The 13117-nt window shown below is 45.0% G+C and overlaps 1 protein-coding gene across 1 annotated transcript in view; it reads right to left on the reverse strand.

The window, feature by feature from the left end:
• Positions 1–10667, reverse strand: part of myo15aa (myosin XVAa) — a 47740-nt gene extending 37073 nt beyond the window's left edge. The window contains 8 exon segments of the mRNA XM_046031650.1: positions 63–217; positions 630–635; positions 798–888; positions 3271–3345; positions 3584–3693; positions 3880–3943; positions 4396–4478; positions 4890–10667. Coding sequence (XP_045887606.1) covers positions 63–217; positions 630–635; positions 798–888; positions 3271–3345; positions 3584–3693; positions 3880–3943; positions 4396–4478; positions 4890–10667 — 6362 coding nt within the window.
• Positions 10668–13117: the final 2450 nt, after the last annotated feature.

Raw genomic sequence — 13117 nt, forward strand, 5'->3', positions numbered from 1 at the left:
GTTATCTTTAGTTATATAGCACAAACTTTAATTACAACACCATAAAATGACACACAATTCACTGAGAAAGCTTTTTTGAGAATGGAACTGTTGTGTATTTATTTCATACTCACTCCTCCAGAAAGACCTCTATGTATTTCCCAAAGCGACTGGAATTATCGTTCCGTACAGTTTTGGCATTTCCAAATGATTCCAGCAGAGGAGCTGCCTCAAGTATCTACCGGGCATTCAGACACACACTGTATCAACAACCTACATCAGCATCAAAAATATCTTGCTCTGACAGTAATAGATCGTCTATAGCATACATCCAGCATATATGCTAAAAACAACAGAGCAAGAAACAATTAAAATGCAAAGCACCGGTTGATTCTGTGTGAACTGTAGTCAAATAAAAGGCTATTTAATGCCCATTTGAGATTAGTTAATTCAGACCCTGATCAGACAGTTGAGGGGATGCTAGACAGATTTTATCTAGCAAGTGAAAGAAAAATGCACAAGAAAACACAACATCTCTACTGAAAATTGTCACACACCACAGCAAAACACAGCAACCTGCTATTCTTATGGCCATGTGTGTAGATGAGTTGCAAAATGTAAAGCACAAGTCATGCAGGCAACCCCACTACCTCAATCTGCACCGAAGAAGAGCCAGCAGAGATAAAGAGACATGGAAAAAGAGACATAGACAGGCGTTAGTCATCCTTCAAGACGGGAACGTGTGTGTGCGTGTGTGTGTGTGTGTGTGTGTGTGTGTCCAAATCAGCTGGCAGCACTAGCATAATGTGTGTTCGTACCTGTTGTGCAAGATTGCTTTTGTGGTGTATTGCTGTTAGGTAGCGGAGGACTAGTTTGGTCGCCTCTGTTTTCCCAGATCCGCTCTCTCCACTGAAACAGACACAGTAACACACACTCAATGTATAAAGTATGCCATAGGAAAAATATGATACATTTGAAGGATACACATATACTTATATGGTTTTCTACCTCAGTATCCTGGCTGTGTGTCTTCACCTCAGCTAAATGTTTAGAGGAGCTTCTGAACATAACTGGCCGTAGAAAATTAAAGGCGCAGAAAACTAAGTAGCATATTTAAAGTAAATGTATTGTATTGTATTGTAGTAAATGTAAAGGATTAGTCCTTCTTTAGTGTACTATCGCAGAGGTTTCCCCAGGTCATGTTAGGATCATTTGCTGAGCTAAAGTAAGCAAAAGGTTACAGCCTGTGATGTTCCAACACAAGGTCAAGGAAGGAGAAATATCCCATGTCAAGAAGTATCCTTCAGATTTGGTTTGGCATTACACTATGTTCTCACTTTTTAGTGCTGCTTGATGCCATTTCCTCCTCGGCCGAGTTTCAATAAATATTTCTGCCCTGTGAAAACTTATACATTAATAAGAGTTGAGCTCACAAGATTTTGCTTTATGGTAATCAGCCCAGATGTGTTTTAGGATTTTTGTTTCTAGTTTTGTAGTTTTGTAGTGTCAGCAGCAGGTCAAAATGATTTCGATCATATGGATGCTATTGTTAATGTTGCGGTGATATTATTTCCACACGCCTACAAAATAGAATCAATAGAAACCCTTGAAATGATGGTTGATTACATCACAAACTGGATGTCAGAGCAGCCATGACAGCTGCACAGAAAATCAGAATTTGACTCACGGTTTGTGTTGTTATATCATTCAAACCATAAAACAACAGAAAATGTTTTAAATGACAATGGCAGAAACTGTATCTGCACATACTACATTTTTTGGATGCCCTCGTGACAAAACTAGTGCTAGTATTTAATATTTTTTAATGGTACACAGGATGAAATTTCTCAATTGGCATAGTGGGCTGTGATATCCCATTTGCTAAAAGTGGAAACTCACAATGGCCAAAGAGTGAACATTATCTGCACTTTAAGCACCACTGCACACAGCTTTTAATAATCACTTAGAGCATCGATTATTTGATCCTTCTCACCCCCTACTGGTGAGTTTGACTTAATTGACAAAGTGACGTGAGACCAGGCTAATCTTGCATTAGGTAAGGCCACTTTTACGTTAAACCACCTGAAACGATCTTACACGTGCACACACACACACGCACGCACGCACGCACACACACACACACACACACACACACACACACACACACTGTGCTTCACCACTGCCAACAGCTTAGTGCTAAATACCACTATTATGTAAGCTTGGCCAAAGGGGGGCAGAGGTGTATGTGTATGTGTGTGTATGTGTGTGTGTGTGTGTGTGTGTGTGTGTGTGTGTGTGTGTGTGTGTGTGTGGTATTTAGGGACACCGGCACCTTGACCACATTCCAGCATAAGGTTTCAACTCACGGGCTGGTTAGCTAAAAAACGGGCCATTACTGGTCACTGTACACCAGACCTCAGTTACCCCTTATCACGCACTCAGTGGCTCACACACAAACACAGGGTTTGCACACGTGCACATGGACACACACACCTTGGAAACATCATCTGCTCCTGGCACAGACCTGGCTGGGCTTTCTTTACAGGTGTCTCCTTCCGAAAACGGCTAGAGTGTTCCAGGTGTGTGCGAATGGGTACATGTGTAGGAATTTTTTGTATTTCCTATGATTGTTTATGGTAATATCTAAAAGCACACACCTGTGTGCAAGTGTGTGGATATACTATATATGCGTCTATGCTTTTACATCTGAGTTAGGTGTAAACTTGCTAACTAACTGTATGTGTGTTTGTGGGTGTTTGTTTGCTCCTCCAGGAGATAAGTCATGACATGGAGTGAGGCGCCTGTGACAGATAGACGGAGCTTGAGAGGACTGAAGGATGGCTCTGTCTTAAGTTTGCTGGCCAGAAAACCACAGACAGACACTCATGAATTTACAAACACTAATCCAAATGGAGATGGAAACCTAACTGTCCAAGAAGCTTCATGGACACTGTGTGCACCAAGGTTACGAATGACATGCAACTAAAAATATGTTGCTGTTGAATGCAGGATTTTTATGTAAAAACTATCTTTCTATCTGTTTAAATGTCTATCTTGTGTACTGTGTGATCAATGGTATAGAAATTTTTCAGGCACATATGATGAATAGAATTTAAAAAGTGAAACACAAACCAGCAGGGAGTGAATTCAGGAGTGGTGAATGAAACTCCTATTTATAAATCATACATGGCTGGTAAACATTGAAGTCTGATTTACAGGTACATGGAAAGTAATTAAAATTTGCAGATGACGGATGATTTTTATAAGGACTATAGAGAGCCAGCCCCCTACCTGATTATTATGACCTGGTTGTGTTTGGCATCCATCATTTTGGAATAAGCAGAGTTTGCTATGGCAAACAAATGCCTGAAGGAGAAAGAATAGCTGCATCAACAATCTATCAGATATCTAAAGAGATAAAAGCAATGAATTGAGCCAACAAAAGCTTAAAGATAGAACATGATAATTAGTAATAATTTATAGTACAGATTAAGCTAAATTTTTGTGTTTTTAAAGTGTGAAGGTATTGACAACTACAACTAGTGCTCAGTTTGTTTGTTTTTTAGTTTATTGTCCTCACAGTTTCAGAGGGACCAGGACTTACGGAGGGTTCTCTCCAAGAGCATGACCCTTGTACAGCAGTACCATGTCCGTCCCATAGATGTTGTACATCTTATAGGGGTTCACAGACACCAGGATACTACCTATGTACGTCTGAAAGTAAACAAAGAATAAGGAGAAAAAAGATACAGAGAGATAAATATATAGGCTTGAAAAATCATCACAAACTCAAAATAAAATGATTTGTCTTTAAATGTATAGATTGAAGACATTTTCATTAGTATAAGGGTTATATGTAGGTGGTTGCATGTTGGATGCTCGTGTTGCTCAGATACTTGCATAAATAAGCTCCCTCTCAAATCTTTTCCTCAGGTTAAGCAGAACAGCCCCTTCATGCATCTCCCTAGACAGAAGCAATAAGACGAAGGTATTTAAGAATAACAGAGAACTTTTCCTTTCACTCCATCCAGACCATTTTTGCATCTTTGCACTGTGCTGAATTTAAATATGGCCTTTATTCACTAAGGAATTTGCCAATCTCTTTGATCAATCCATAGGCATGTCCCATTCCTGCACAGATACATTACTCAATTTTAAGAACCTGTCCAGAATCTTGAAACCCATTGTGTATTTGAAGCTACAAAAATTATTATTGGTGTGTAAGACTGCCCACTGAGTAAAAGATGTGCAGTAGCATTCATTCTCTATACTGCAGATTATTATTTCAAATCATGATAAATGAAATGGTAAAGTAAAAAAAAGTATCTTTTGTTTTATACATTTTACTGTTGCACTTGACATTATAGGTCTCTCTCTGACAAAGTTAACTCAGGTGTGTGTGATATTTTTACTTACTCTAGCTGTGTCATATCTTCCACTCCATCTTCCTCACGTTGCTCCCGGTGAGTCATGGTGGGCAGGCTTCTGATTGAGTACATCTAAAACATGCACATATACACTCTAAAATGAGGACATGAAGCCCTTAGCACAATCGGCTCATGTATCAATACATGCACACACTTACATGGATGATTCTAATCTTGATTGACTCCAGTATCCCCATTTGCCCTTCTCTCACCAAATATATGTGCTTTACACATTTTACCTATTTAGCTCATTGTGCCCACTACCTATCATCACTATCATGCTCTTTCAAAAACCATCAACATATAATTAAGCTACCATCCCTCATAGTACTCTACCCTTCATCTCCACTATTGTGCCAGGTTTTCTCCCGAATATTTCATGTGCAACTACAAGATTGCATAAACATAAAGACATATAATATAGTGGTCACCATTAGCTATTGTGTCTACTTGTAGTGTGTGTCATGTATTCAAAACTTTTACCTTGTCAAACCAGTGCCCCTGTGGTTCCCCCTCCCTGCTGAGATTCCACTCCCCTGGTTCATGCCCCACATGTCCTTGGCCCATCAGGCTGTAGGGATCAAGGAGCTCCCCGTCTCTATACATGGACCACTTATTGAGGTTCTGCACTGTCCCGTGAGGTAGAACCCTCTCTGCACCCCACATATCCATTTCTTGCTGCAGTCCCAAGCCTTCAACCCCGGAGCCCTGTGCCCAGTGCTGTTCAGGGTTGGATCCCTGGACCTGGGGTGACACTACAGCATATGAGGAAGGTAGGCGGAAAGTGGCACCCCTGAGATGAGGGTTCTGCAGGGCACCAGAGAGGTTAAGTGTGCGAGGTTCTGGGGTGCTAGGGGCACCAAGCCGTGTCATGATATTACCATCGGGGAGACGGTACTTTGCCCCACGAAGGTTTGGGTTCCTTGACAAAGCATTAGACAAGTCAAGTGTGCGGGGTGCAGTACTTGGTTGAGAGGGGGTCATCAGAGTTCCATCTGGCAAACGGTAGGTGGCAGATCGGAGGTTCTGGTTGCGGAGAGCCTTTGAAAGGTCGAGGGAGCGTGACTCAGAGGTATCAACAGAACCAGGCTGCCTTAATAGTGATGTGCTTGGGAGTCTGTAGGAGGCACCACGGAGGTTTGTGTTAAGCATGGCACCAGAAAGGAGAGGACCAGAGGAGCCAGAGGTGGGAGCTTGGGTTTGGTTTCGTGAAAACAATGCTGATCCATCTGGGAGCTGAAACTTTGCCTTACGCAGGTTAGCATTCATTAGGGCGCTTGATAACCCCGGTGATGAGACTGTAGTCTCAGCATTCTGTGTCTCCTCATCTGGACGTTTTAGAATGGAACCATCTGGTAATCTATAAGATGCCTTGCGAACATTAGGATTGAGAAGAGCAGAGGAGAGCATAGAGGAGGAAGGGGTGACAGGTTCCGGTGCTGGCTCGTTTCTTGTAACCAAAGTTCCATCTGGCAGCCTGTATGTGGCTTTACGTAAATTGGGGTTCAAAAGTGCAGAAGAAAGCATAGATGAGGAAGGGGAGGGTGCAGGTGTGGGCTCTGTCCTGGTGACAAGAGTGCCATCAGGCAATCGATATGTGGCCTGTCGCAAACTTGGATTGAGCAAGGCAGAGGACAGCATAGAGGATGAGAGGGGTGATGGACCTAAAGAAGGTTCAACAGGTTCAGTTCTGGTGACAAATGAGCCATCAGGTAGTCTATAGGTGGTCTTACGTAGGCTTGAGTTCTGCAGGGCATTGGAGAGCATAGAGGGTGACACCCTCCCACCACCACTGACACCACCTCCAACATCAGTGGTAGTTGGAAGCTCAAGAGGTCCCTGAGACATTGTCAAAGTGCCACTTGGAAGCCTGAACATGGATCCCTGAATTTGGGAGGTCCTCAGTCCACCAGAGAAAAGTGAGGAGGAACCTCTGATTATACCTTGTTGAGATGTGGTGGGTGCAGGGACAGGAGAGGCAAGAGACGTGGGAGAGAGGTGTCGCTGAAGGGGTGAGGTAAAGGAAGCATTGCGCAGCTGAGAGGTAAGCATAGCAGAAGACAAGTGTGGGGAGGAGGGTATAGAGGGGGCAGGAGGGGCTGCTACCTGTGGGGGAGAGAGGACAGCTGTATAGAGGTTGGCATTGCGTAATAGAGGAGATGAGTAGGAGGTGCTGCGCAGGTGGGAGTTCTGTGTCAAAGCATTGGATAGACCAATAGTGGAATATGGGCTCAACCCCTGGCTCACCTGTACATCAGCTGATATCTCGCCCTGACCCCCGGGTATGGGGGAAGGGCTTCTTTGTAAAGGTGTGGTGATGCTGGCATTCTGCAGATAAGGGTTCTGGGGCCTGTGTCCCAGATAAGGTGATAAGGGTGCAGTTTGAGGGAGGTTTTGAGAGTAGACTTCATACTGTGTTTGGGGGGAAGAGGATCTCTGCAAAGGAGAAGAGTAAGCAGTGGTTGAATGAGGGATGAAGGAATTGATAGGAGAGGGAGGAAAGGGAGCACCTACAAACTGGGGGTTTGGTAAAGCATTTGTAAGCATTGGGGATGGGCCTGGCTCCATCATTGTGTAGTCATACTGGGTGATACTGTGAGATGGTGGGAGAGTACCAGGAGAAAGGCTGGGGTGAGGTCCTGTAGGTTGAAAAGATGTTGGCCCTGCATTCTGGGGACTCATAGCCCTGTGTGGAAAGGGGGACGGCGGGTGAGATATATGGTGCATGGGAGAGGCTGAACGGGAAGGCAGGGGAGATTGACGGTGCAGTGGTTGTGGAGAAGGAGGTCTACTCTGCAGCCTACGCACTGATGGCTGGGGGGAAATAGGGCCACTGTGTTTCAAAGAAGGCTGTGGAGAGACAGGAGGCACTGGGGGAGGAGCTCTGAATGACTGCCTAGATTGAAGAGAGGGCTGGTTTCTGGACATTCGGACTAGCGGCTGGCCTCTACCGACAGGTCTGTGGAAGCCTCCTTGAGGAGTACCATGTCGCGTTGACTCCCTTAACCCTGTAGGACGGGAGCCTGTCCTGGCTAACATAGTTGAACCACCTACACCCCCCATCTGTCCTGAGGGAGGAGCTGGGCCACTGTGTACAGAGGACCTGAATGGGGCTACGTGCTGAGTGACAGGGGGTCCATGTCTACTGCGTCTCTGTAAATAGGGGTTAGCTGGGGAGGGTTTCACAGCCCCCATGGGCACGTGACTTCGACCTCCAGCACCACCTCTCAGCCTGCGAGTAGATGAACGGGTGGGGAGGGGGCGACTACTGATGCCTGATGGGGAAGGAGAGGGAGGACGATGGGGGGAGGTTGGGCGGAAGGTTTGGGGAGGGGACTGAGATCTCTCACGTAGAGGGGGACTCTGTCTTTGTGGGGATGGTAGGGGAGGAGAGGGAGAACGTCTCATCTTGGACGTTTGTTTTCTAGCTTTGAACAAATGCGGTCTGGTAGATGGCAGAGGCACTGCCTCCGGAGGGGGTTTCTGTCTGAAAGAGAGTCTTGGGGAAGTTGGTGGGCTTGATCTCTTCCTCAGTGATCCCTGGGGTGAAGCTAGGGGGCTAGAAAGTGGGGACTGGGGTCGGATAGTTGATGGAGCCCTGCTCAGCCCAATTCTCCCCCGTCCTCTTGTTAGGGATGGCTGAGCTCTAGCTAACATCCCTCTCCTGTGGTGTGGTGGAGAAGCAGGTGGGCTGGGTGGTCTCTGCCTGTCAAGTACGGAAGTTGGCCTTTGGCCTGCCATTGAAGCCCGGTTAGTGAGCCCTCTCCGATGGAAGCGAGGGGAGAGGTGGGGGTCTGTCTGGATGCCTGTTTGGAAGTCCATGTGATGTGGTGAGAGGCGGGGAGAAGGAGGTGCCATTGCCCTAGCTGATCCTGGCCTCAGTGACAGCTGAGGGGATGGAATGGGACTCATTCGTCGCACTGGCCTAGGTGAGGCCACTGGTGAATGCATTGGTGAATGCATCAGTGGAGGCATCTGTGGCTGTCTTCGTGGGACCATTGGTAACATTTGCCCCATCTGGAACATTTGTGGGTCTTGGGGTTGGTGCATTTGTGGAGCCAATTGTGGTGGTAAGGGAGATTGGGACAAGTGACTTGGAAAAACAGAGAAAGGAGGGTGAGTAGGCTGAGGCAGAGAGAAGTGCTCCTGTTGAATGATCTTAGGTGTTGGCGAAGGGGTTTGTCTAGTAAGAATGGGGGTTTGTTGTTGGTTCATGACAGTGGGGTAGTAGGGCTGTGCAGGAAGGTATGTGGGGAGGGACTGCTCATAATGCATATCTGACATAATTGCCAGATTGTTGAGGGCATGACCTGGGGAGGGAGGGGGAAACATTGGAGAGGAGGCATGAGAATGAGGAGGAGGTGGTAGGGTTTCCACGTCTAGTCTGTCTTTTCCAAATAGCCTAACCTGGGGCCTGGGGACCCTGAACTGCTCTGCTGAAATTGGCTCAGCGAGAGGGTAAGACAGCTGCTCCTGTCTATATAGCTGTCCCGTCTCAGCTGGATGCAGCCCAGCATCCATATAGAAAGGTTGCTGATAGGAGTTAGAAATAGCAGCAGGGTCTATATATCCCAGCATTGGGTCATTATATAGGCCTGGCACAACATCATAACCACCACCCATCATGCCATATGGGTCTGACATCCCATAGATACCCATATTGTGGTCAAAGTAATCTCCATACAGCTCAGGGTCATAGGGGTCATCCATGGCACTTTCATAGTAACCGTATGGCTCTGGCTCCATTGCATACAGCATTCCATCTTCACCATAATAATACTCCATCCCTTCATCACCATAGTACTCTTCATACTCATCATCATAATAGTCATATGGGTAACTGTAGTAATCCACGTCATCATCATAGTAAAACTCATCATCATAATAAAAGTTGTCCTCTTCATCATAGTAACCATATTCATCTTCCCACTCATCATCATCATAGTAATCCATTTCTTCTCCATATGGGTCATATGGGTCATAGGTCATGGGTTGTCTCAGGAAGCCTCTAGGTCTCCACCTGTCATGGTAATCTTCCTCATATCCATACTCATCATCATCATACTCATAGGCTTCATCGTAATGATGTGTCTGTCTTCCTCTAGTGTTCCTGTTAGCAAATGACAGGTGCTTTCGTTCCCGTCCTCGTGCTGGTGCCCCCAGCCGACCTTGGCCCTTAGCAGTTAGGAACCTCCCTGTCAACCAGTTAGTTGCTGCAGCTATCCTTCCTACCATCCAGCTTTTATCCTTAAACCCTGATCCTGCATTCTTTTTTCCAAACATTCCTTTGAATTTCCCTCCCAGTCCCTTTGCCTCTGTTGCCATTTTCCCCTTGCCTCCTAAACTGGATAGATTTATAGTCTTTTTAGGTGGTGGGGTTTCTTTTGTAGCGCCATCTTTTTTATTAAACAAGCTGAAGCCAGACAGACCTGGCTTTTTATCAGCGGAAGGTGATTTAGCCCCAAACCCAGCAAATAGCTTGCTGGCGCCCAGAAGTGGTTTACCACCAGCAGAGGGCTTGTTTTTCTTGGAGAGTCGTAGGAAGAGACGGGAGGTGCTTTTAAGGTTTCTCTTTGGTTTTGCTTTCTCTGGCTGCTGTTGTTTAGAGGGAAAGCTAAAAGGAGAGGACTTCCCTGTGAGGCCTGTGAGGGCTTTGGAGGCTCCTTTGAGGTGAGACCTAGGATCTGCCTTTTCTGCTTTTGCTCCACCTGTGTTCTTCTTCTGTCCCTCTGCAGCAAAGCCTATCATGGCCTTGGAGGCTCCTTTGATGTTAACATCACTCATCTTTTTCAGGTTTATGGCACCCATCCCTTTCTTTGTCTGGGCCCCCCCATTCTCTTCCTCCTCATCAACAGGTGAGTGTTTAGGAGGAGGCTTAAACCCCTTTACAGCCATGGCCTTAGATGCACCTTTTAGAGCTGTTTTTCCTTTCCCTTTATCTACCTTTGCTGGCTTTTTAGAAACTACCTCTTCTTCACTGTCATCTTCCTCATCTTCATCAGTAGACATCTCCTCTGACTCTTCCTCTGACTCCTCCTCTGACTCGCTGACAGGTTTTTTCCCCTTTCCCTTCTTTCCATCATCCTTCCCTTTCCCCTTAGCTGGTGGCTCCTCTGCTTTCTTCCCTCCTTTCTTGTCATCTTTCTTGTCTTCTTTTCTGTCATCTTTACCTCCCTTTTTATCATCCTTTCCTCCCTTCTTTGGCTCCTCTGACTTGCCTTTCTTGGCAGCTGATTTTGGGTCACCTTTTTTAGGTGGCATGATGTCTCCTAACTCACATCATTCTAAACAAGATGAGGAAGAACACATTCCCAAAATGTGCAAATACAGGTCAGTATCAATGTCAATAATGATATGTACTCTTGAGAAGAAGAATCCAAATTGTAGCTACATCCTCTGATTCCCAATTTTGTTTTTCACGTCTTCTCTCCTTTTTCCTCCATCTGATCTATACCTGTGACACCCCAGAAACACACACTGTGACACACTCTGTCCCAAGTCAGTTGTTCTATAATGCACACTGAGACAAACAGAAACCACAGTCCTTCAAAATACGATCTAGTAATGGAGTCGGAATCTCAGCCATCAGTGCTCACTCGCATTACAGTACGTCTTCAAGCCTGAGCAAAAAAACAGTTTTCTCTGTGTGTGTAAAAAGAGATGGATACACGTTTAGGAGTGTTAAAAAAAGCAGATGCGTATTAATTTAAAAAGTATCTTACTGGTTGTCTCTCCAGTCAGTCCACCCACCATAGCAAAAATACTTGTTGATTCCTGGTCTTGTTCTTCTCTTTAGGTTTGTAAGTAACTTCTCAGGGTCACATGATGGATAAAAGACCCTGCTATCCCAGTGACAGAGTGACGGTGTAGTCCTTTGTGTGTCTCCTATTGTTAGTACGTCCTGTGAGTCCGGCAGTGAATCCTCATCTTGGCCACCACACCAACTTTGGCAGGATGTCCCTCTAACAAGGAGAGCCGATGTGCATGTGTCTGTGTGAGTCTCGGCCTTCAGGGGTGTCCTCCTCTTTGTCCCAGAGTGAGTATGTGTGTGTTGCATTTGTGGTTGTATCCTCCCATGTCCACGTCAGCTTGCCTTTGTGACCTCCTGCAACCTTCTACATCTCTCTCTGGTTACCTCGGCTTCATCCGTCCCTGTTCATTCTTGCGCATGTGCACGCACATATGAGCATATGTATTGTATGTCTGTGTGTGTACGTGCATCAGAGTGAGTGTATCCCTAGTTATATTTACAATGGGCACCTTAATGCACCAACTATACTGCCTCGGGGTAACCCTATCTGCAGGCTCACTCCTGTATGAATAATGCAGGCTGGCTGAGCTGTTGCTAAACTGTGTCTGAGAGGCAAAGCCACGCAGAGCCAAAACACACACACACAGCAGTAGCAGCATGGGCCACAGCTGTGCTGTATGCTAAAAATGTCCACACAAGTATTCAACAGTATATCTACACACCAATATGCACATTCAACGCAGGAAGACGCAAATTAGGACTTCACAACTTACATTGGTTAGTCCAATACAGCAAGGATTTAAAATTGATAATTAGTCAGTGTTGTACTCCAGCTAACCGAAGAATAAATGATGAATTTACAGAAAATTTCCACTGAAGTGACCACCTAAATCAGAAACCACCCCTCAGAATGTATATATTAGAGCCTGATTTTGGAGCTAAAACAAAAGACATGAACGCACCAATTATTTCTTATAATTTTCTTCATGGTGAGACTGCCAAAATCCTCTAAATGCTCAATCTGTTTCATGATCCGACAGTGACTATTAGGAATCTTTTTAAATATAATCATTTATAACAAAAAAATTTTGTCTCCTCATCAAAAAACAAAACAAAACAGACATATATCTCTGCCCTGTCAGTGGAAGTGCAAGGAGTACCATGGGCTTACAGGTGTGAGGTGTGATGGCATTACATTAACAGCTGATGTTAGCTCATTTATGATGGCCTGATGTTAATTCATTGATGATGGGCTGATATTCCAGGAGGTCATCTCAGTGGTAGATATGAATGTTTAATGACTGCCCTGTGTTGAGCCTACGCAGCATGGATAAAACATTCATCGGGGGCCGCTCTAAATATATCACAAAGGGTCAACCCCGCCCTGGCCTGCTCCCCAACCAATATATAATACATACGGGCTAGTGTCAGGGGTTAACAGCCAGACACCACAGAACAGATGAAGGATAGAGAGCAAATAGCAAAAGAAAGAAATGCAAACAATAATAAAGTTTGTTTTTCTTTCTTTTGCTATTTGCTCTCTATCCTTCATCTGCATACACATAATCATTTTCTGATGACTGCAAAATGAACACTAAAATATTTATTACAGATTTACATTTAACCATGTGTACATTATTTCTTTTAAGTTATCAAAAAGACAAGAAAGATCTTGATCACTTTTGTCAATTACAGTTCCACCTCCAAGTTTTCTTTCCGCTAATTGGAGTTGGAAGAACTAATAGTCTTGACCTAAGATAGGATCTGAGCAGAAATCTGTCTCACGTATCCCCAGGGGCAGTGAGCATGACAAAACTCTAAACTGCAGGCTGCACAGCAATAACAACAACAGCAATTGTTGGTATCGTCTAACTGCAGACTGAGATAAGAGGATAAAGAAAGACTGTGGGCACAGAGGAAAGTTCAAAAGTTCCTTCCTGCTCATCAGATACTCACACAG

This window comes from Micropterus dolomieu, linkage group LG02 (genome assembly GCF_021292245.1).
Source record: "Micropterus dolomieu isolate WLL.071019.BEF.003 ecotype Adirondacks linkage group LG02, ASM2129224v1, whole genome shotgun sequence".
Classification (NCBI taxonomy): Eukaryota; Metazoa; Chordata; class Actinopteri; order Centrarchiformes; family Centrarchidae; genus Micropterus; species Micropterus dolomieu.